General features: G+C 54.7%; 1 protein-coding gene across 2 annotated transcripts; it reads left to right on the top strand.

Moving 5' to 3' along the window:
• Positions 1-1667: 1667 nt before the first annotated feature.
• Positions 1668-15768, top strand: CX3CL1 (C-X3-C motif chemokine ligand 1). 2 transcript variants are annotated; one of them, XM_087420209.1, is made up of 4 exons: positions 1668-4856; positions 10370-10490; positions 12331-12934; positions 13175-15768. In XM_087420209.1, the coding sequence occupies exons 1-4, from the start codon at positions 4787-4789 to the stop codon at positions 13679-13681; spliced, it is 1302 nt and encodes a 433-aa protein (XP_087276335.1). In that variant the 5' UTR covers positions 1668-4786; the 3' UTR covers positions 13682-15768. The 2 variants fall into 2 exon arrangements, with proteins under 2 accessions (XP_087276335.1, XP_087276334.1); XM_087420208.1 differs by having other exon boundaries at positions 10352-10490; positions 12331-12964.
• Positions 15769-20055: the final 4287 nt, after the last annotated feature.

Genomic DNA, 20055 nt, shown 5'->3' with positions numbered 1-20055 from the left:
ATTAAAAAAAAAATTAAACATAGTATTACCACGTGATCCAGTAAGCCCACTTCTGGGTACACACAAAAGAACTAGAAGCAGGGAATTGAACAGACGTTTGTACACCCATGTTCATGGCAGCATTCACTACAAAAGCCAAAAGGTGGAAAAAATCTGTGTCAGTGGATGGATGAATGATAAACAGAAGGTGGGATATACACGCAATGGAATATTATTCAGCCTTAAAAAGGAAGGAAATCCTGACACCTGCTACAGCATGGATGAACTTTGAAGACATTATGGTGAGTCAAAAAGTTAAATACTGTATGATTCTTAGGTAGAAACAGAAAGGAAAGTCGTGGTTGCCAAGGGCTGGGGGGAGGAGGAAATGGGAGTTATTGTTCAAAGGATTCAGTTTCACTTTTGCAGGATGGAAAAGTTCTAGAGATGGACCTTGGTGATATGAATGTACTCAACAATGCGAATGTACTTAATGCCACTGCACTGAACACTTAGAAGAATTTAAAATGGTAAATTTGCTGTTATGTGTATTTCACCACAATAAAAAGTGGATGCGGCTGGCATGTGCACAGAGGAAAAGGCAGGAGGGCAGCCCTCCTTATTGGCCCCCAAAGGGCACCTGGGCAGAGTTGAGGGGGAGCAGGGAAGAGGTAGGCAAGGCTGTCCCCCAGGGGCCCTGGAGATGGCCACCTCGCTGGCCACCCCATCCCTCCTACCATCCTGGGGCCCCACAGAAGTGCCCCAGGCTCTCCACCCGGCTCCCCACAGCTCTTTCTGCTCTGCTTCTGGGGCTGGGGGAATCCCTCATGTCCCACAAGAACAGTGCAGGCTGCCTGCTCTCTGGGGCACCTAGGCAGGCTCCCTGTGGGTCTGTGGAACGTGTGGGCAGGGATAACCCCATCCCCACCTCCCCACCGACCCCCGAGGACACCCTCTTTCCTCCTGCCCAGTGCTGTTCCACTTTCTAATCACTGCTCTCGTCATTCCTCAGCTCAGAACCTCCCCAGCTCCTCTTTGCCCCTGAATAGCATCCTCATTCCTCACTAGAGCTTCAAAGTGCCCAACTGCAGCCTCCCCACCCATTCTGTCCTTGGAGCCAATGGCATTGGACCACCTCCATCCCCTGTATAGGTCCAGTACTTTTCACCTTGGTTAGGTTTTTCCCTCTGCCTGGAATGGTCTGTCAAAATCCTGTCCATCTGCATATTGCAGGTTACTTGTGAATCATAAAAGGAATATCACTTCACCAGCAGAGAAATCTAGCAGTCGGTTGCCGTCAATGCATCACGAACAGTGGAACAACCTGTCTGTCGTGGTGGATGTGATGTTGTGTAATGCGAAGTACAACATTACTCATAATGGATTCTTGCCAAGAATATGTAGCCAGGATCTAATGGAGGCTATAGAACCAGCTTTCGGTTTACAGTAAAGACGCAGGACAGGGAACACATTAGATGGCATCCCAAGGAAACAGATAAGTTAAGGATGAGAACAGTGTGTAAGACAACGGTATGGACTCTTCGGAAAGTCAATGTCATGAAAAATGTGCAAGGGTCTATCGTAGACTAAAAAGAAATAACCGTAAGCAATGCATGAACCTAGATTGGATCCTGGTTCAAAAAATAGAAGAAAGAAAGGGAGGGAGGGAGGGAAGAAGGAAGGAAGAAGGAAAGAGGGAAGGAGAAGGAACTATAAAACATTTCTGGGACCACTGGAGACATCTGAATATTAGGTGATATGACAGGACGTAGGAATTGTTGTTACTTTTGTTAGGCGGGGTAATAGTATTCGATTTATGGAACATCTTGATACCATGGAGATGCAAGTATTTAGGGGCCGTCTCAGGCATCCATCATTCACTTTGAAATGGCTTGGCAGAAAAAACACCAAGCCAAGAAAGAAAAGTGCTAATCACTGAATCTAGGTGGAAGAGATATGACAGCTCTTTGGTCTGTTCCTTCGTCTTTACTGTTTAAAATCTTTCAAAACGACAATGCAAAAGAAATGAAGCACAATTCTGCCCATCTTCTGAATGGACATCATCTCTCACTCTCACCTTCCTAATTCCCGGGCAAGAAGAAAGGCCTCTCTTCCTCCCCCAGGCCCACAGCCTCAGACTCTCTGTAGAACGTGTATCTTCTCTCTCCTGCTGGGCTGGGGCTCTCGGAGCGAGGATTCTGGCTTATTCGCCTTCAGGTCCCGGGTCCCGCCACAGTGCCAGGCACACACATGGAGGTTTAATACAAATACCAGTGGCTCCTGCGCGCCAGGCGCTGTCAATGTCCTCAGTTTTGTGAACCCCTCCCCAGTGAGTGACTTGGTGAGGTGGCTGTTAGTATCCCATTTTACAGATGGGGAAACTGAGATGCAGGGAGGTTAAGGAATCTGCCCAAGGCGATACCTCTCCTAAGTCGTGGAGTCCTATTTGGCTCCACATCTGGCTGCCCTGAAAGCTAGCTCCTGCATCCACATTGAATCTACACTCAGTTAGTCCTTACCACTCCGGTGAGATAGGTGGGGGTGACCATTCCAATGTCAGCAGGGGAGAAGCCGGCCCAGAAGACAGGAGGGGACTCCCCAAGGGCTGAACAAGGAAAAGCAGAGCTATATTTTGTGTTTTGGCACCCTTCTGGGCCAGGCTCTGAACCGGCACCTTATGGGCATGAACTCATTCGATTCTCACAGTAGCCCTTGCGGTGGGGCTGGAGGGAGGGGTATAGCCTGGGGTCACCAGCTCCAACTCAGCAAGCCAGCTGGGGCAAATCCAGGCATCCCCACCTCCTGGTCATTGATCCTCAGAAACTTCCTTCCTTCTGTGTTCCTCAGTTTCCTCATCCAGAACACGGACCATGATAAAGGTATTTCGCTCACACCCCTGGGTTTATTGTCATGACTACCTGACTTAATCACACACAGTACTTAAAACAGAGTAAGTGTGAGCCCAGAGAAGTAGGGAAGCTGCCCAAGATCACACAGGAGTGCCAGAGCAAAGGCCGTCTGATCCCACAGCCCCTGCTTTCTAAATACAGGTTTCCCCCGCGATCAGACAGTAGAGCCCTTCCTATGAAACCTTTCCTAAACTGAAATGGCATAAAGCAAAGAAGCAATTACCACTAATTTACACGGAAAAATTTCTGAGGGTTCCCAGACCCAAAAAATAACCAACCAAATCATATCAAATAACACTTAAAACCTAAAACACCCCTACGAGCTCTTTTAGGCTTTTCTGATACCTTAGGACATGTCTTGCTAACAGATGCACAAAATAAATCCTGATAAAGCACAGATGCTCACAGACACGGCTCAAAGCCGTGGCAGCGATGCTGAGTGTCGCTCCCGGGGAAGGGGCTCGGCGGCGGCCCCCGCGCTCGGGATGCGCGCTGCATCTATAGGGGCTCGCTGCAAAAAAATGCTGGATGCTATTTTCGCTTTTCACCGTTTTTTTTTTTTGTAAAAGCGGAAATCCTCTTCGGATCTCTTTCCGTTAGAAAAACATGCTAATGGAGGTCTTTTGGGAAAGCAAAGCTGCTTAATGCGACCTTTCGAAAAGCGAGGGATATCTGTACTTTGGCGCGGGATCCGGGCGGGGGGATGAAGTTCTCCACCTTCAAATACTTGGCCCAACCTGGTTTCTGTCCTTTATGAAGTGTGGGGCTTCCCAGGATTTGCCCCTGTCCCCTTCACCTCCCCCTCCCCCTCAGGCCCCCTCCCCTGCCCTTCTCCTCTCTTTCTCTGCCACTTTCTCCCCCTTTCCCCCTTCTCTTTCTTCTTCCTCCCCTCCTCCTGCCCCTCTTCCTCTTACACGGGCAGAGCAAAAAGAGCCTTGGACCTCAATTTTTATCACCTGCTGCCCCTGCGGGCTCGCAGGGGCCAGCGCAGGAGATGGGAGTGGGTGCAAAGGAGGAAAGGAAGGCAGGGGGCCTGGAGGCGAGGAGGCCCCCAGGCTCTTTTCTGTGTCCTGAGCTGCCCACGCCCCGGTTCAGGCCTGTCTTCTCAGGAGCTGGGTTCTCCACTCGGATGCTCTGTACGACCTGGGGTGATTCTGCCCCCTCTCTGGGCCTCAGTTTCCCCATCTGCCCCCATGAAGATGGGCTGGGTTATTCTTTCAGCAAACATGTACTGTACTGAGCCCCTGCTGTTTGCCAGGCTCCACGCTGGGCTCGGGGGATGCACTGACAACAAGGTCCCCCAGGAGCTGGGACTTTATGGCGTAAAGGGTGAGGGTCCTTCATGGTGTGGGAGAGAGGCCTCCCAGACCCAAGGAGAGCCGTCAGACCCAGACTGGCGGGGCACTAAGCCTCCTGGCTTGCTTGCAGCCAGCACTCTAGCCCTCGGCCCCTCTGTCCTTTCGTTTATTGCCCACTTAGGAGCATGGCCTCTGGCCTGACCTGCCAGCTCCCAGTGGGGAGGTGGCCCCTGGCAGAAGGAAGGAGAGGAGCGAGGCCCTTTGGACCCCAGCGAGCCTGGTCCAGCCTCCCAGGCAGGTCCCGGTATGTGGAGCCATCTTGAGGAGCCAGCCCAGTACCCCCCACCGCGGGCCCTCATCCAGAGCCGCTCTGTTCCTTGGCAGGCTGAATGCTATTTTCCTGAGGCTTCCTTTCTCTCTCCTCCCTCCCCCTCCCCCGCCTCCCTGCGGGGGCCGGGGCGGGCGGGAGGCGGAGGCAGCCCCGTTATAGAAAAGGACCGCTGAGCCGGTGGGGAGAGCGCCGGGCTCCTCCACCATCCACAGCCCGCCAGACAGCCGCCTGCCCTGGACCCCCGCCTGGACCCCCGCCTGCCCTCAGCCATGGCTCCTCTGCCGCTCCCCTGGCTGCACCGCTGGGCTGCCCTCTACCATCTGGCCCTGCTGCTGGCCGGTGAGTGAGATGGACTCAGGCATGAGCAGGGTTGGGGAGCCGCCAGCCCCACTTCTGCCCCTCAGGCCTGACATCAGGTCCCCAGACCCTGCCTCGGTAAGGCTGAGGTCCGTGATAGCCCCTTCCTGGGGGATGTGCCAGAGGGAGCCGGGCCCCTCCCCGTGTCCCCGGATGCAGGGCTGCCCCCGCTGCTGGAAAGATTTCCAGTCTCCGGAGACTGCTGCTGTCGACCCAGTGGGCCAGGTAGCTACTGCATGGCAGAGAGAGAGGTGGTGTGGGTGGCGCAAGGTTGCCAGGTGTGGGGATGGGGGGCTGCAGGAAGCCTGAGGAGGCTCCAGGTGGGCACCGGGGTGGGAGCCCTGGTAGACAGTAGGCTGGATTTCTCCTCCCAGGGTTAATATGTAACCCACAGTCCTGACTCCTGAGTCAACCTGGCCCCCGGCCAGGCCAGAGTTGGGACTTTTCGCCTGCCCTGATTTTAAGGTCTCCCCAGGAGTGGGGGACCCAGGACCAGTGGAAGTCAAGGTCACTGCAGCTCATAGATTGGGCTCATCACTGTTGCTCTGATCTGTAGCCCCAATCCCTCTGCCTGTGTCTCCCCTGTATTACTGTCTTCCTCCTCCAAGCATAGCTTAGAAAATGTTTACATCTCCAGTCACTTGCGTTCTGGAGCCTACAACCTGATAGGGCATGATGTAGCCATCCCACCTGACATAAGTAAGATGGGGGCCCAAAGAGGTTTAGAAACTGGCCCGAGGATGCACAGCCAGCAAGTAGGGCAGGAGAGGGTAAGACTGGATGCAGGAGAGCGCGTGAATGCATGCTCACCACCTCTGTGGGCCGCACTGCCTCTGAGAACCGTTTGAGTCAGCCCCATCCTCAGGGAGTGCCCAGGCCACCTGGCAGGTTGAGGCCCAGAGAGGGTGGGAGCCTGCCTTAGGGCACACAGCAAGTATGGGAGAATGAGAAACAGTCTCCAGCTTCAGGATGCTTTCATGGAGCAGACTGTTTTCTGAGTCCCACTGTGGGAGAAATTCCACCAGTGTGGCAGGGAGCAGGCGGGTGGGGTGACAAAGGTGAAGTGCTGATGGCTTCCTGTATCTTGGGCTTGGACTGTGAGGCCCGAGGTGTTTGGGGATAGTAAGCACTGGAAGACGGGGAGTCAGAGGGAGGCTGCTTTGCCATGGCCATGACCCTGAGCGGGCTCTGGCCTCTGTTGGTCCCAGCTACTGCACCTTTAAATATAGCTCTCGCCTCCCGTGTGGGGAGGCCTCAGTGCCTCTCAGGGCGTTTTGGAAGCGGGAGGAGGTGGGCTACTTATATTAAGCTGGGGTGGCGGTGGGGGGCTCCTCAGTTAGGATGGAGGAGGGGTCCTAGGAGGACCCTGGATGCTCTGTCTAACAGCTGAGGCTTTTGGACCATCAGCTTCTTGCCCTAATCTTGGCCTCTGACTTTGCTGGGAGATACATCATTTCAACCTTTCTGAGCCTCAGTTTCTCCTCCTGTAAAACTGGGCATGTGGCCAGGCACGCCTTGGCGATCCTCACCCACGCTGATATCTGTGGCTCTGAGAGACCCCCTGGGAACCCCAGCAGGACTAGGGGGTGGCCCACAAGCCAGAGAGGCCCCGAGGGGGGCAGGGGGCTTCCTGGCTGCTGCCCTGGCTGGTGCAGGGTGGCTGCATCAGTTCCCGAGTTGAGTTTGCAGGGCTGTGTGAGGCAGGGGGCTCCCCTGCTTTATATAACAAACCTGCAGATACAAGTCAGAGCAGAAATTTTTCTCCCCAAGCACTGGCGCATTCACTCCCACTCAAGCCCCAGCGAGAAAGAGAAAAAAAAAAAATCTGTTTTAAGCTGCTGTAGTCTGCCCCCCTGATTAGGTGGGGGTGGATGGGGAGGGTAGGGGAGGATAAATTCAGAGCGTCAGATCCGGGCCCCTGTCAAATTTAAATAGCAATTCTTCCCTTTCTCCATTGGCTAAGATTTTATATGTCACAAAGTGCTTCCTTGTGCATTTTGTTGATTCAATCAACAAACATGTATTGGGTACCTACTATGTGCCAGGCACTGTTCTAGGTGCTGGGACCACATCAATGAATAAAACTGCCAAAGATTCCAGCCCTCGGGGTACTGAGCATCGACCGGAGAAGACAGACAATATGCCAAATAAATCAGTAAACGATTTGATCTGTTAGAAGGAAAAAAGTGTATGATAAAAAAAAAAGGGAATGGGGGGGTGTTGAAATTTTAAGCAGGGGGTAAGGAAAGCCTTGCTGAGAAGGGGACATTGAAGGAGGTGAGGGAGAGAGGCACGCAGATGTCTCGGCGGGGGATTTGGCCCCCCAGGGGACATTTGGCAATTTCTGGAGGCATTTCTGGCTGTTACAAATGTCCCAACATTTTTGGTTGAGGGTGCTCAGGCATCTAATGGGTAGAGGCCAGGGGTGATGCCAAACATCCCACAGTACACGGGACAGCCCCCATGGCAAAGAATTATCTGGCCCAGAATGTCAGTGGTGTTTGCTGTTGAGGAAACCCTGCTCGAAGGGTCCAGATATTTAAAAATCTTTATTCTCACAACCACCCTGTGAAGCGGGTGTTATCAGGTTCATTTTACAGCTCAGAGACCCCAAGTGGCTTATCCAGGACACACAGCTGAGAAGTGGCTCAAACCCTCTCTCTATCACATCACCCAGAGACCCAGAACATTCCTGTCTCTTCCTGCCTGTAAGCCTCTTAGCAGGCCTGGAGGTCCAGCCTAAAGGACACCTCCTCCAAGAAGCCTCCCCGATCACTTGCAGTTTAAAGTGGTCTCTCTCTCATTTGGGGAATGTTCTGGAACATGGTGTTTGTACCTGGCGTTTAAGGCAGTCTAGAGCAGTAGAATATCTGAGGGCTGGGAGAAAAATGAGATCTGCCACTAAGCAGCTGTGTGGCCTTGGGCAAGTCACTCAACCTCTCTGATTCTCAGCTTCTGCATCAGTAAAATGGGGATAACAATACTCCCTTTGCAGGGATGTTGGGAATTAATGAGAGTAGCTGTGCATGGGCTGAGCACAGGGTTCAGTAGACAGTAGGTGCTCAACTAAGATAGGCTCTGGTACTCTGTGGGCAACTGATACTCTGTGACGCTCTTGGCTGCGTTTCAGGCTTTATTCATCCCGCTCCGCCTCCCAGCACCAGCACAGGGCCTGGCAGGAGGCAGGGTCAGCATTTATTGGGGGAGTGAGTAAATGCATTTAGTGGGGTTGAGATGCCCTCTCCAGGCTCAGCACCGGCAACTGCGCGAGAAGGAGCTCGGAGTTAAAGACAGGAGGGCCTGGGTCTTTGTAGGTACTCAAAAGTAATTCAGAGGAGTGTTGGCTAAATCAGGAGATGGATGGATGGATGGATGGAGGGATGGATGAAGGATGGGTCACTGGGCTGGTGAGGGATGGATGGGTGGGTAGATGAAAGGGGATGGAGGACGGTTAGGAGATAGACAGGCGGTGGGTGGGTGGGGATGAGTAGACGGATGGGTATGCGTGAGTAGGGGTGGGTGGGAGGTAGTCAGGTGGGTGGTGGGGGATGGGTGGGGGATTGACAAGAGGGGGCAGATACGTGGTGGATAGATGGATGGGGAGGTGGGTGGAGGGACTAAATAGACTGAGACATAATTTTATTCATGGAATATTTATTGAATATTATTATTGGTGTCAGTGGGAAACACTGACACCAAGACAGACGAGGTCCCTGGCCTCCTGACACTCATATGACAGATAATAGATGACTAGCTGGATGGAAGCATTATCTCCAATTGCAGAAAAGAAAACTTCAGTTCTGGGAAGAAAAGCACCCCTCGGTTAGTTACACGAGCTTCCTGGGTAGAACTAAGAATAGAGCCCGGCCGGGGGCATTCGGGCGCCGTGGCAGACGGTAGGGACTTGGGAGACAGGCTGACTGTGGCTCTGTAAAGCCCTGAAGGTGGGCAGTGGCCTTCTCCATCCTGGGAACTAGAGTCGAGAGAGCAAACGGAGCTTCCTTAGCTTATCCCTCCTGCCCACTGGGCAGCCTGCCCGGCCCCAGGTCTCCCAAGGACACCGAGTTTCTGGAGCTTCCCCAGGAAGACACCATCCAGACCAGTCCAGGGGGCTGCTTCCTGGCTCTACTCAACAGGGCCGGGGAGGCTGCAGCTGAGTCATTCTGAGATCCTGCTGGGGGAGAAGGAGAGTGACAAGGCAGCAAGGTGGCTTTCACATCCTGGTTCCTCAGAGAGAAAGGGCAGCCTGTCACTCAGGGACCAGCGGCTGGCAGCCCCTCCTGCCCACTCCAGGAGCTACCAGGGCTGCCCCTTGATGGCCCAGCCCAGCCCCACGGGCCCTGAACCACCCTTCCCACAAGGCAGGGTGGGCCGAGGCTAAGGGGGAGTGATGGGAGAGGAGTCGGCAGATTCTAGAAAGTGTGTGTGTGAACGTATGCGCCTGTATTTGGGAAGGCAGAGTGTCTTTGCATGTCCACATACATGTAAGTATTTGTGCATGAGCAGTGTGGGGTTTGGTGGAACCCAGGGATCCTTTGGGGCCTCCTAGGCCCTGGAAAGCCAGATAAGGGCAGTTTGCTCTCTTGACCCTCCTGCCCTGGAAGTCCTGGCCTCCAGATTTTTACAAAACCCTCTGGTGTCTTGCTTCTGCTGCAAATGACCTTGACCTGGATCTGAAACTCAGGCTCTTCCTCACTTTTTACATCCCCCTCTCCCAGCTCCTACCAAGCAGAGTAAATTTGCTGGAGATTTTAGGGGAAGGGGGAAGACGAAAATGCAGTGCAAACAACTTCAAATGTTTATATAAAATATTTGGGTTCTCAACTGTCTAGTCATCCTCGTCCTGTCCGGGGGTTTCTCTCTGGCTCCACGTGGTACCCAGCCAGCTGCGGGCCCTGCCCACCCCACCGCACTCTGCCCCAGCCCGTGCACAGCCCCATCTCCATCCCTCCTCCTTACTCCAGCTCCCCCAGCTTGGCCAATCCAGTTCCCCCCAGCAATTAACTGCCAAATGCATCCTGGCTTTAATGGCAGCGCAAAGCACGTCTACTCAGTCATGGGCCCGGAAGGGACAGAAGCCAGGCTTGGTAGGAGAGCCCGTTCCATCACTTGCTGGCTGTGTGACCTCAGACAGATCCCTGTCCCTCTCAATCTCCCTTGCCGTACAATGGACCAACTATAGCAACTTCAATTTTAGAATTAAAGACTTACTTCCTGCCAGGCAATAAGAGCTTTATAAGAAAGAATTCGTTTTCATGAATCCTTACAACAATCCTATGAGGTAGAGACTATCCTTGTCTCTATTTTACAGGTGGGGAAACTGAGGCATAGAGAGGTTAGGCCAGGGATGGGGGCTGAGGTCAAGGGCCATGAAGGCCACAGTGTGCAGGACATTGGTTCTGGCTTGGGTGGTGTGGCCAGGACAAGCTGACATGGGGCTGGGAAGCCAAATGCCTATGGATACTCTCGCTGACTAGGGGCCTCTGTGGGCTCAGGACAGCCCCTCGCCGCGAGGAAATGCAGCCGCACTTGCAACGAGATGACCTCGCCCATCCCAGTGTCTCGGCTGATCGGCTATCGCCGAAATGAAGAATCCTGCCACAAACCCGCCATCATGTAGGTACTGCCCTCTCTGCCTCTGCATTCCTGGCAGGCCCTGGGGATGGTCCCAGGCCGCCGCTAACGCACGTGCTCCCACCCCAACCCGGGCTCCTGGCCAAGGGCCTCCGCAAATGCTTGGCCCTCCTGCTCCTCCTGCTGGCCCCCTCGAGACCTCAATACCTGGCCACATGGCAAAGGTGGGGAGCGGCTTCCTGAATGGCCTGTGACCTGGAGCAGCCGCCGAGGGTGGTGATTTCTCCTGGGCAGAGCTCAAACCTGCTGGGTTTCTGGGGGAGGTTAAGCACGGTCTCAAAGTGCAGGCTCCAGACTCCAGCAGATCTGGGACGAATCCTGGCTTCTCCACTTAGGGTCACATTGCCCACATTGCCTACCGTTTATGTCTTTAGCTTCCTTATCTGTAAAATGGGTAGTTGGGGGATGAAAGGATATAATGTAACTGAAGGGCTTGGCAGTGTGCCCGGAAGCTGCAGACAGGAGGAGAGGCCCATCATCTCCGTTTGACAGATGAGGAGACAGGATCCCAGTGGACTTTGGGGAGGGGCAAGCAGAGCCAGCTTCCCCCGTGGCTGTTGGGCCCCTGGCCATCTTGGCTGCTTGCTCCTCCGGGGTCCCTCTCGGGTACCGCCCCATCACCCAGCCCTGAGGCCATGCCCCAGGACTGAGCTTTGGGCCCTGACGCAACCTCAGCCAGACCCAGGGGCCTGGCAGCCCCCTGGCCAGTGGGCCTTCGAAGTCTGTGCTCAGCTAAAGGATGTCGTGCGCTTTCTCCCGTCGATGGTGCAGTTACTAGGAGGGGAAAGGGTGCTGCTGCCCGACCTCTCTGCTCACCCATCGAGGCTTGCTTTCTCCAGACTCCCCAACATGTTTTCTAGGGGAAGGGGAAGTGGGGAGCCCCAGGGAGGGGATCATGGTGCCTGGGGGGGCCTGCAGGGTCATGCTTGCTTCCTGGACTTCTCTGGCTTTCCAGCATACAGGAGCCAGGTGCATTTACATACCTCTTGAGCCTCAGTTTTCTCACCTGTAAAATGGGGATGAGCATAGCCACCTTGCAGGATGGGTATGAGGTTTAACAAACAAAATGCCTCGCACAGACTGTGGCATGGAGCAAGGGCCCCGGTCAGCTCCGAGCTGTGGTCTCGGCAGTGAACCGGCCACACAAGCTTCAGAGGAAGCTGAAGTTTGGATGGCATTTGGGGTCCCCATATACGTGGCTCTAGCTCACTAGGTGCCTTTCAGCCTGAGGGCACACTACGAGAGGAGGGTAGGGGTCCAGAGGGCAGCCTTTGGCAAGGAGAGGAAGAGGATGCTGTGACATCGGATCCTTTCCAGAGTGAGGAGGCCCCACCACCGAGCTTGTCAGTCCGTCACACGGGGGCAGAGAACACCTGTGACATCTCTTCCGCAGCAGAAGACGCACAGCCCCTTGCCTTAGCGGCAACGACATTATTATTAACATTGTTACTATTTTCAGTTATGACTGAGCTCCTGCTCTGAGCCCGGTGATTTACAACATTTTCATTTTTTTATAATGACATGAAAGTAGGGTGACCGACTTGTGGTTTGCTGGGACTTTCATGAAAAATCCCACATCTTGAGAACAGCTTCAGTCCCAGTTTTTCTGGGACGGTTGGTCACCCTACACAAGGTAGGTATCCCATCTCCATTTCTCGGGTGGGGACACAGACCTTCCAGAGAGCAAGCTGCCCCGGCTGATAATAAAGTCAGCTCACAGCTAATAAGCGGTGCGGGCGGGGTTTCCAGCTGGTCTGTTCAGAGGGTTTGCTGGTGCCCCTACTCCACGTGGCATCTGGGTCCCTGTCTTCTTTCCTTACAGCTTCGAGACCATAAAGCACAGATTTTTTTGTGCTGATCCAGAGGAGACATGGGTCCGGAAAGCCATGGAGCGTCTAGATACTCTGAATCAAAGTGGTGGCACGTTCGAGAAGCAAATCGGAGTGAGTACGCCCAGGACCACTCTGGCCACCAGGGGAATGGACACATCTTTGGATTCAGAGCCCAAAGCCACAGAGAAAAGCAGTAGCCAGGAGGCACAGAGGGCCTTGGGGACTTCCCCAGAGCTGCCACCGGGAGTGGCTGGTTCCTGGGGGACCACATCCCTCTCCACCTCAAAGGCTCCAGATGGAGGGCCTCCAGCAGGACCCAAGAGAACCGAGCTTTTAAACACGGCTGCTGCCACCACTGCCACGTCTTGGCAGAGTTCTACTGCCTACCAACCTGGGTCAGGCCTCTGGGCTGAGAGAAAGGCCTCTGATGCCCCGTCCACCCAGGCCCCCTCCACCGAGACCCTCCCCACCCAGGCCCCCGCCACCCAGACCCTCCCCACCCAGGCCCCTTCCACCGAGACCCTCCCCACCCAGGCCCCCGCCACCCAGACCCTCCCCACCCAGGCCGCCGCCACCCAGACCCTCCCCACCCAGGCCCCCTCCACCCAGACCCTCCACACCCAGGCCCCCGCCACCCAGACCCTCCACACACAGGCCCCCTCCACCCAGACCCTCCCCACCCAGGCCCCCTCCACTCAGACCCTCCCCACCCATACTTTCTCCACCGGGGTCCCCTCCACCCAGACCCTCTCCACCCAGATGCTCTCCACCCAGGCCCTCTCCACCCAGGCCTCCTCCACGCAGACCCTCCCGACCCAGACCCTCTCCACCCAGGCCTCCATCATTTCACACACAGCCCAGGAGGACAACGTTGGACCTGAAGGCAAATCTGTGTGGATCAAGGGACAGAATCCCATGCCAGAGAACTCTCTAGGGCCCAAGGAGATGGGTCCCCTTTCAGCTCACACAGATGCTTTCCTGGGGCCGGGAAGCATGCCCCATGTCTCCATGGTCCCTGTCTTCTCTGATGGAGCCCCCAGCAGGGAGCCAGTGGCCTCAGGCAGCTGGGCGCCTAAGGCGGAGGAGCCCATCCGTGCCACCGTGGACCCCCAGAAGCTAAGCGTCATCATCACTCCTGTCCCCGACTCCCAGGCAGCCACCCGGAGGCAGGCAGTGGGGCTGCTGGCCTTCCTTGGCCTCCTCTTCTGCCTGGGAGTGGCCATGTTTGCCTACCAGAGTCTGCAGGGCTGCCCCCGCAAGGTGGTGGGGGACATAGTGGAAGGGCTTCGCTACGTCCCCCAGAGATGTGGCAGTAACTCGTATGTCCTGGTGCCCGTGTGAGCTGCCCACCTGCCTGTGTCTAGTTGTTCAGCTCAGCTGCCTGGGGTTCCCCATCCTCACCCCCACCCTCCCCCAGGGGCCTGGCCGGAGCTGGGATGACCAGAGCAAGGAGGCGGGATCCTCCAGGTGGGACTGCTCCCAAATCCCAGGCATACCCCAGGAGGCCACCCTTAACCATTCCTGACCTCCTGGGGACAGAGGGGATAGCCTCCACATCTCACTCCAGGGTCCCAAGTCACAAAACTCTCCTCTGCTGCTGACTGGTTAGAAGTTCCCTTAAACACCGTCCCAGCTCGAGTGAACAATTATTTATTGAACGCCCAGCCCCTCTGGTCCGTGTCCCCATGTGGAACCACGGTCATCTCATCTCACGGATGAGTCTCAGGCCAGGCCCCTTCCACCCGCTCCCTCAGACCCCATCGTGTCTCTTCGTCCTGCTGCAGTCGCCAGTCACCCCGGCCACCTGCGGTGCTATCTCCCCCGTCCCCTATACAGAGCCCACGTCCCAGCCGGGGACCTGTTTTTCCTTGCATGAGGCTAGTGCGGTGTTTTCTGGGACTGCTCTCAGCGAAGGCTCTGCCCTGAGTTAGGCATTGCAGGAAGTGGGGATGAAGTTATCTGGCGGCTTTGATTTTTTTCCCTCCTCAGTCTATGCTGTGCAGTGGAGGAACGTTGACTCTGAGTGTGAAGGCTGGGGTTCTAAGTCCCAGACCCACCATCAACCCAGCAAAGCATTCGGACCACTGTTTCCCGTCTGTGAAAGGAGAGAGGGATGGCAAATCTGTGGCAATAAGCTGTGCCCCTGACAGGCATCACTAGTTGATCCAGAGACCCCCTTCCCCAGATCCCTGGGTGCAGCCTCACATGTATCAGCCAAGCACCCTAGCCAGTCTCCACCAATCGATGAGACTGGAGGGCCTGCGAGGGGGAGATCTGAGGGAGCGGGTCCTGCCCTGTTGGAGGAGTCAGCACTGAGGCTCCCGAGTGGGGCCTGTGCTGGGGTACTCGAGGGGCAGAGACCAACTTTGAAGGCCCCTTCCTGGCTTTGAAAATAGCCCGTCCTTGTGTCCGCCAGGCCCACATGGACACTGAGACAGCGTGGGTGCCTGGCTGAAGGAGGAGGGGAGGCCGGCACGCTCCGGGGCAGGCCTCAAGGAGCCACGCTCCTCTGTTAGGGACTTGGGTCCAGTATTTGCTCTTTCTTTCCTGCAGCCTGGGTTCCCCTTCCTCCTCTAGCCCCCTGAAGACACTGTTCTGCACGCTCCAAGATCTTCTTCCCCTCACCTTGGCCCTCACCGCAGGCAGGGCCAGGAGTTCCCATGACGTTTTCCATGAGATCAGAATGCACTGGTGAAACCTGAGCTTCCGTGTTTACTTCTGAAAGGGACTCTGTCCCCTCTGTGGGAGGGCCGGCCCTGGGAAGGGAGGTTGTGGGCATGACGTCAGGGGTTCCCTTTTTGGCTGCTGAGGACTCAGGCAGGCCTGGTTGGGGCTGGAGGCTGACCGTCGGCACCCTGCGGTCAGAGCTGGACCTGCAGGCCTCCCCCCTCAGGATCCCTGGTGGCAGCTCCCCAGCGCCCTCTGACTGTCCCCAGGGTGACCCTTGCCCTCCACCTGAGGTGCCTCCCAGAGGCTGGGCTTCCCCCAGGTGTGGTGACACGCTCCTTGGCAGGTGAATGCGCAGAGGAAGCACATGCAGCTGGTCCAGAGAGAGGGAAGCCTTGTTGCTCTGCCCACCTGGCCCTCCTGCACCCCCCTGCTGGGCATGGCATGGGGTGTTTGGGCCTGGCTCGAGTAGGGGGCACTCTCATGGCTCAGGGAGGGGGACAGGAGGTCTGAATGCACTTTTTTGGGCTCCTCCAGGCTGGGAGAGTCTTCCAGGGGTGGGGCATCCATGATGGGGCTCCCCTCCTTTGTGAGAAAGCAGCTGGTCCCCCTTCCACAGATTTTGTTAGTTTCCCCAGGAGGACGTGGACGAGGATAGTTTGGGGAGGACTTTGGAAGGAGTTGGTTGACCCTTTTGCTTTTTCAACCCCATCACTAATGTCTGTGCCATTTTGTATTTTACTAATAAAATTGAAAAGTCTTGTGAATCAAATAAAGGTGGTTCTTCTAGGGCAGGCCCAGCAACCAGAGCCTCAAGGGAGGGAACAAGGGAGGGGCCAAGACCCCCTGGATCAGCCCTGGAGACCCCTGTCTCCAGCCAGCCTGGGCCAGAGTGGCAGGAACTTCCACAGTCAGCAGGAGAAGGGGCACTGGGGATGAGGGTAAGGGGGCAGTGGGGATGAGGGTGAGCAGGCACTGGGGATGAGGGTGAGCGGGCACTGGGGATGAGGGTGCGGGGACACTGGGGATGAGGGTGTGGGGGCACTGGGGATGAAGGTGAGGGGACACTGGGATGAGGGTGACACGGCGGGGGGGATGGGGGTGAGGGGACACTGGGGATGAGGGTGAGAGGGCACTGGGGATGAGGGTGTGAGGGCACTGGGGATGAGGGTGAGTGGGCACTGGGGATGAGGGTGAGGGACACTGGGGATGAGGGTGTGGGGGTACATGGGGATGAGGGTGTGGGGGCACTGGGGATGAGGGCGAGGGACACTGGGGATGAGGGCGAGCGGGCACTGGGGATGAGGGCGAGCGGGCACTGGGGATGAGGCGAGGGACACTGGGGATGAGGGTGACGGGGCACTGGGGATGAGGGTGTGGGGGCACATGGGGATGAGGATGTGGGGGCACTGGGGATGAGGGTGTAGGGGCACATGGGGATGAGGGTGTAGGGGCACATGGGGATGAGGGTGCGGGGCACATGGGGATGAGGATGTGGGGGCACTGGGGATGAGGATGTGGGGGCACTGGGGATGAGGGTGTGGGGGCACTGGGGATGAGGGTGACGGGGCACTGGGGTTGAGGTGCAGGGGCACATGGGGATGAGGGTGTGTGCACACTGGGGATGAGGGTGAGGGGACACTGGGGATGAGGGTGAGGGGACACTGGGAATGAGGGTGACAGGGCACATGGGGATGAGGGTGCGGGGGCACATGGGGATGAGGGTGTGGGGGCACATGGGGATGAGGATGTGGGGGCACTGGGGATGAGGGTGTGGGGGCACTGGGGATGAGGGTGTGTGCACACTGGGGATGAGGGTGAGGGGACACTGGGGATGAGGGTGACGGGGCACTGGGGTTGAGGGTGCGGGGGCACATGGGGATGAGGGTGTGTGCACACTGGGGATGAGGGTGCGTGCACACTGGGGATGAGGGTGAGGGGACACTGGGGATGAGGGTGAGGGGACACTGGGGATGAGGGTGACAGGGCACTGGGGATGAGGGTGCGGGGGCACATGGGGATGATGTTGAGAGGATTGAGCCCCTGGTTGGCTCTGCTGTGCCCAGCTGTGTGATGTTGGGCAGTGCCTCCACCTCTCTGGGCCTGTATAAATGCAGGTGTGAGGCCTATCCTAGTAGCTCCCATCCCTGGCAGGAATCAGCATCCCTTAGGAAGCTGCACTCCCGGCCCCACTCCATGCCTAGTGAACCACCATCTTGGGGGCCTTGGTATCACCTTTAGTGATCTGGTAACCCGTGGGAGTGAACTGAGACACATTTTCCTCTCTGCTGCCTTGACTCATTCCTGGTCCAGATAAAGATGGACAAGAGATTAGTTCTTCTCAGGGGACTTGGGTGTTGATAGATGTGACCCAAATACAAAATTCCTGGTGACCCCTAGGCCTTCCAGTGTCCTGAGATGGCATCATAAGAGCTGTTATGTGCAGTTGTGTGGGCTGGGAACTGCACAAAGTCCCTCAGGCCAAGTCCAGCCTATTGATGTACAGCGTTTCGTGGATTCTAAGATGCACAGTTTTTTCACATTGTGACATCTTTGGAATTGGGATTTGTCTTACAATCAATGGCTTGTCATAGTTTAATTGACAGGCCTTTGTTTATTAGTATTTTATCAAATATCAGAATGTCTTACAAACAATGGCATCTTAGATTCGATGTCTACATGGTGTTTTTAAAAAATTAAGGGCAACATTTAAAAGTCAGGAAACTACACACACGAACCCACGCTTCTATGTTCTTCCAGGTGACAGAGGTCTGACCTCACTGGGTGGTGTCACCCCCGGGATGATGGTGGGCGGGGCCTGAGCAGTGGCTGCCCCTTGAGGTGGGGCAGGCCAGGGTGAGACCCCCAGTTCTCTACCTTCCCCTCCACGCCTTGTGCCCTTGGACCCCGTGGCCGTGGCAGTCGCCATTTATCAGCATCCTTCTCTTGTTTTCCTTATAGTAAAGGATGTTTTTCTCCGAGCCCAAGTCTCCATCAAAAGTAAGACAAGGAAAGAGACACCATGATGGACACACGATTTTTCTCATTCCCTCTGGCTTCCCTCATTTTACCACCTGCCAAACCCCATAGACATTTAGGTTTGAGGTTCCGGCAAGAATATGGTTTACTGCCTCCGTGCAAGCTGCAAATTCTAGTACTTTCCTTAGCTACTTCCCTTGTAGCACACCCTGCTGCACCCCGCACCCATTTCCTCCTGCTTTTGCCCAATCCCACCCCCAGGAAAGAGCTCAGAGGTCACAGCCCCCCAACCTCTCCCCAACACCCCTCTTCCAGCAACATGAAACACCAACAGAAGCTTTGCAATTAAAATTTCAATGCTCAGGCCAGAGCATTCCCTGGGGATCCTGGGGAGTTTGTATTTTATTTTGTCTTTTGGTTAAAGAGCTACACTTTAGCTGAAGCGATTTCCACAATTAATGCAGAATTTGATGGAGACTTGGAGGCCTCTGAAATTTCTGGGCCGTCTGGGCTCTGAGATAGAATAACAATAATAATAACAATAGCCAATTTTTTGTTTTAATAGTATTTGTTTTAATAGTTTATAACATTGTGATATTTTGGGTTGTACATTTTTGTTTGTCCATCACCATATACATGTGTCCCTTCACCCCTTGTGCCCACCCCCCACCCCCACTGCCCCTGGTAACCACAGTACAGTTTTCTCTGTCCATGTGTTGGTTTATATTCCACATATCAGTGAGATCATACAGTGTTTGTCTTTCTCTTTCTGGCTTATTTCGCTTAACATAATACCCTCCAGGCCCATCCATGTTGTTGCAAATGGGACGATTTTGTCTTTTTTTATGGCTGAGTAGTATCCCACTGTATATATATATACCACATCATCTTGATCCAATCGTCAGTCGAGGGACACTTGGGTTGCTTCCACTTCGTAACAATAGCCATTTTTTAATGTTTGTCATGTGCCAGGCAGTGAGCTAAGTTCTTTATGGACAATGGTCCCCATCCTGCAGATGATGACAGTAAGGCTGTCACAAGGCTTGTAAGCAGCAGAGCGGGATATAACAGCCTTCTCACCCTCTGCCCTTTGCCGTTCGTCCCCCTTCTCTCCCCTGTGTCCTCTGTACATTCCCCAAAAGGGTGAGGCCCAGTAGAAAAACACAGAAATGAATGGCCGGGAATTCCCAGCGTGAGGCTGAATAATAAAGGTCTGGGAGCCAGACACATGGCCTGCTGCTCCTTCATGGGCGAGAGCTGGTGAGACCACCCGTGCCCATCCACTTCTGCTCAGTCACGTGCTTTCCTGGATAAATATTGTTCCCGTGGCTGGGATTAAAAAAAGATCTCCTGCCAGGCTGGCTTTCCTAAACTGACAGCTAACTTCAGCAGCCAGACCCATGAGAAATCTCCTTGATTTCACCAAACTGGATGGTGGTGGTGCCTCTGAACCCGGGAGAATTCCAGAGCAGTGCGTGTTTTGGAAGAGATGCCCCTCTTACCTTCAAGGGATCTGTTGCCTCCGGAGGACAGAACAGAATGATTTATAATAAGCTTCTTGTTTTTAGCAATACAGGAGCAGAATATAATATGGGAATCTCTGGCTGTTTGACTTTGGCAAGTTGCTTAACCTCTCTGGGCCTCGGTTTTCTCCTCTGTATGGGAATAACAACAACTTACCTCGTGGGTGAAGATGTCATGAGATAATCCTTGCTGAACACTTAGAAAAATGATATGCCCATAGTGAGTTCTGGATAAACAGAGCCTATGATCATGCAATAGATGTTTCCAAAAGATTTGAAACATTCAATTTCCATTTGCTTTTGTTATTGGATACCCCAACAAGATTGCAGAACTATAGGATATCTATAAAGAAAGGCTGTCTTCTTAGTTTCCAGTAAGGTAGGGTAAAGAAATGTCATGGTTTCATTAAGCAGATAAGAATAATTTGTACTTTGCATATTTTTCCCCCTAAGCTAATACATGCTGTTCAAGTTGATGGAACTTCTCTCCTCTGAATTGCTTTTGAACTTGGCAAGGTCAAAACTCGTAATCCTAACTAATTAAAA

Source organism: Ceratotherium simum, chromosome 30, assembly GCF_057802395.1.
Source record: "Ceratotherium simum simum isolate JZ-2026a chromosome 30, ASM5780239v1, whole genome shotgun sequence".
Classification (NCBI taxonomy): domain Eukaryota; kingdom Metazoa; phylum Chordata; class Mammalia; order Perissodactyla; family Rhinocerotidae; genus Ceratotherium; species Ceratotherium simum.
The sequence above is the reverse complement of the archived record's forward strand: the minus strand, read 5'-3'. Positions and strand labels throughout refer to the sequence as shown.

Bases quoted from the DNA above. Each gene is read 5' to 3' on its own strand.
- CX3CL1 (XM_087420208.1), top strand. From the start codon at position 4,787: ATGGCTCCTCTGCCGCTCCCCTGGCTGCACCGCTGGGCTGCCCTCTAC. The intron at 4,857-10,351 runs GTGAGTGAGATG...CTCGCTGACTAG, and splicing joins TCTGGCCCTGCTGCTGGCCG to GGGCCTCTGTGGGCTCAGGA. The intron at 10,491-12,330 runs GTAGGTACTGCC...CTTTCCTTACAG, and splicing joins TGCCACAAACCCGCCATCAT to CTTCGAGACCATAAAGCACA.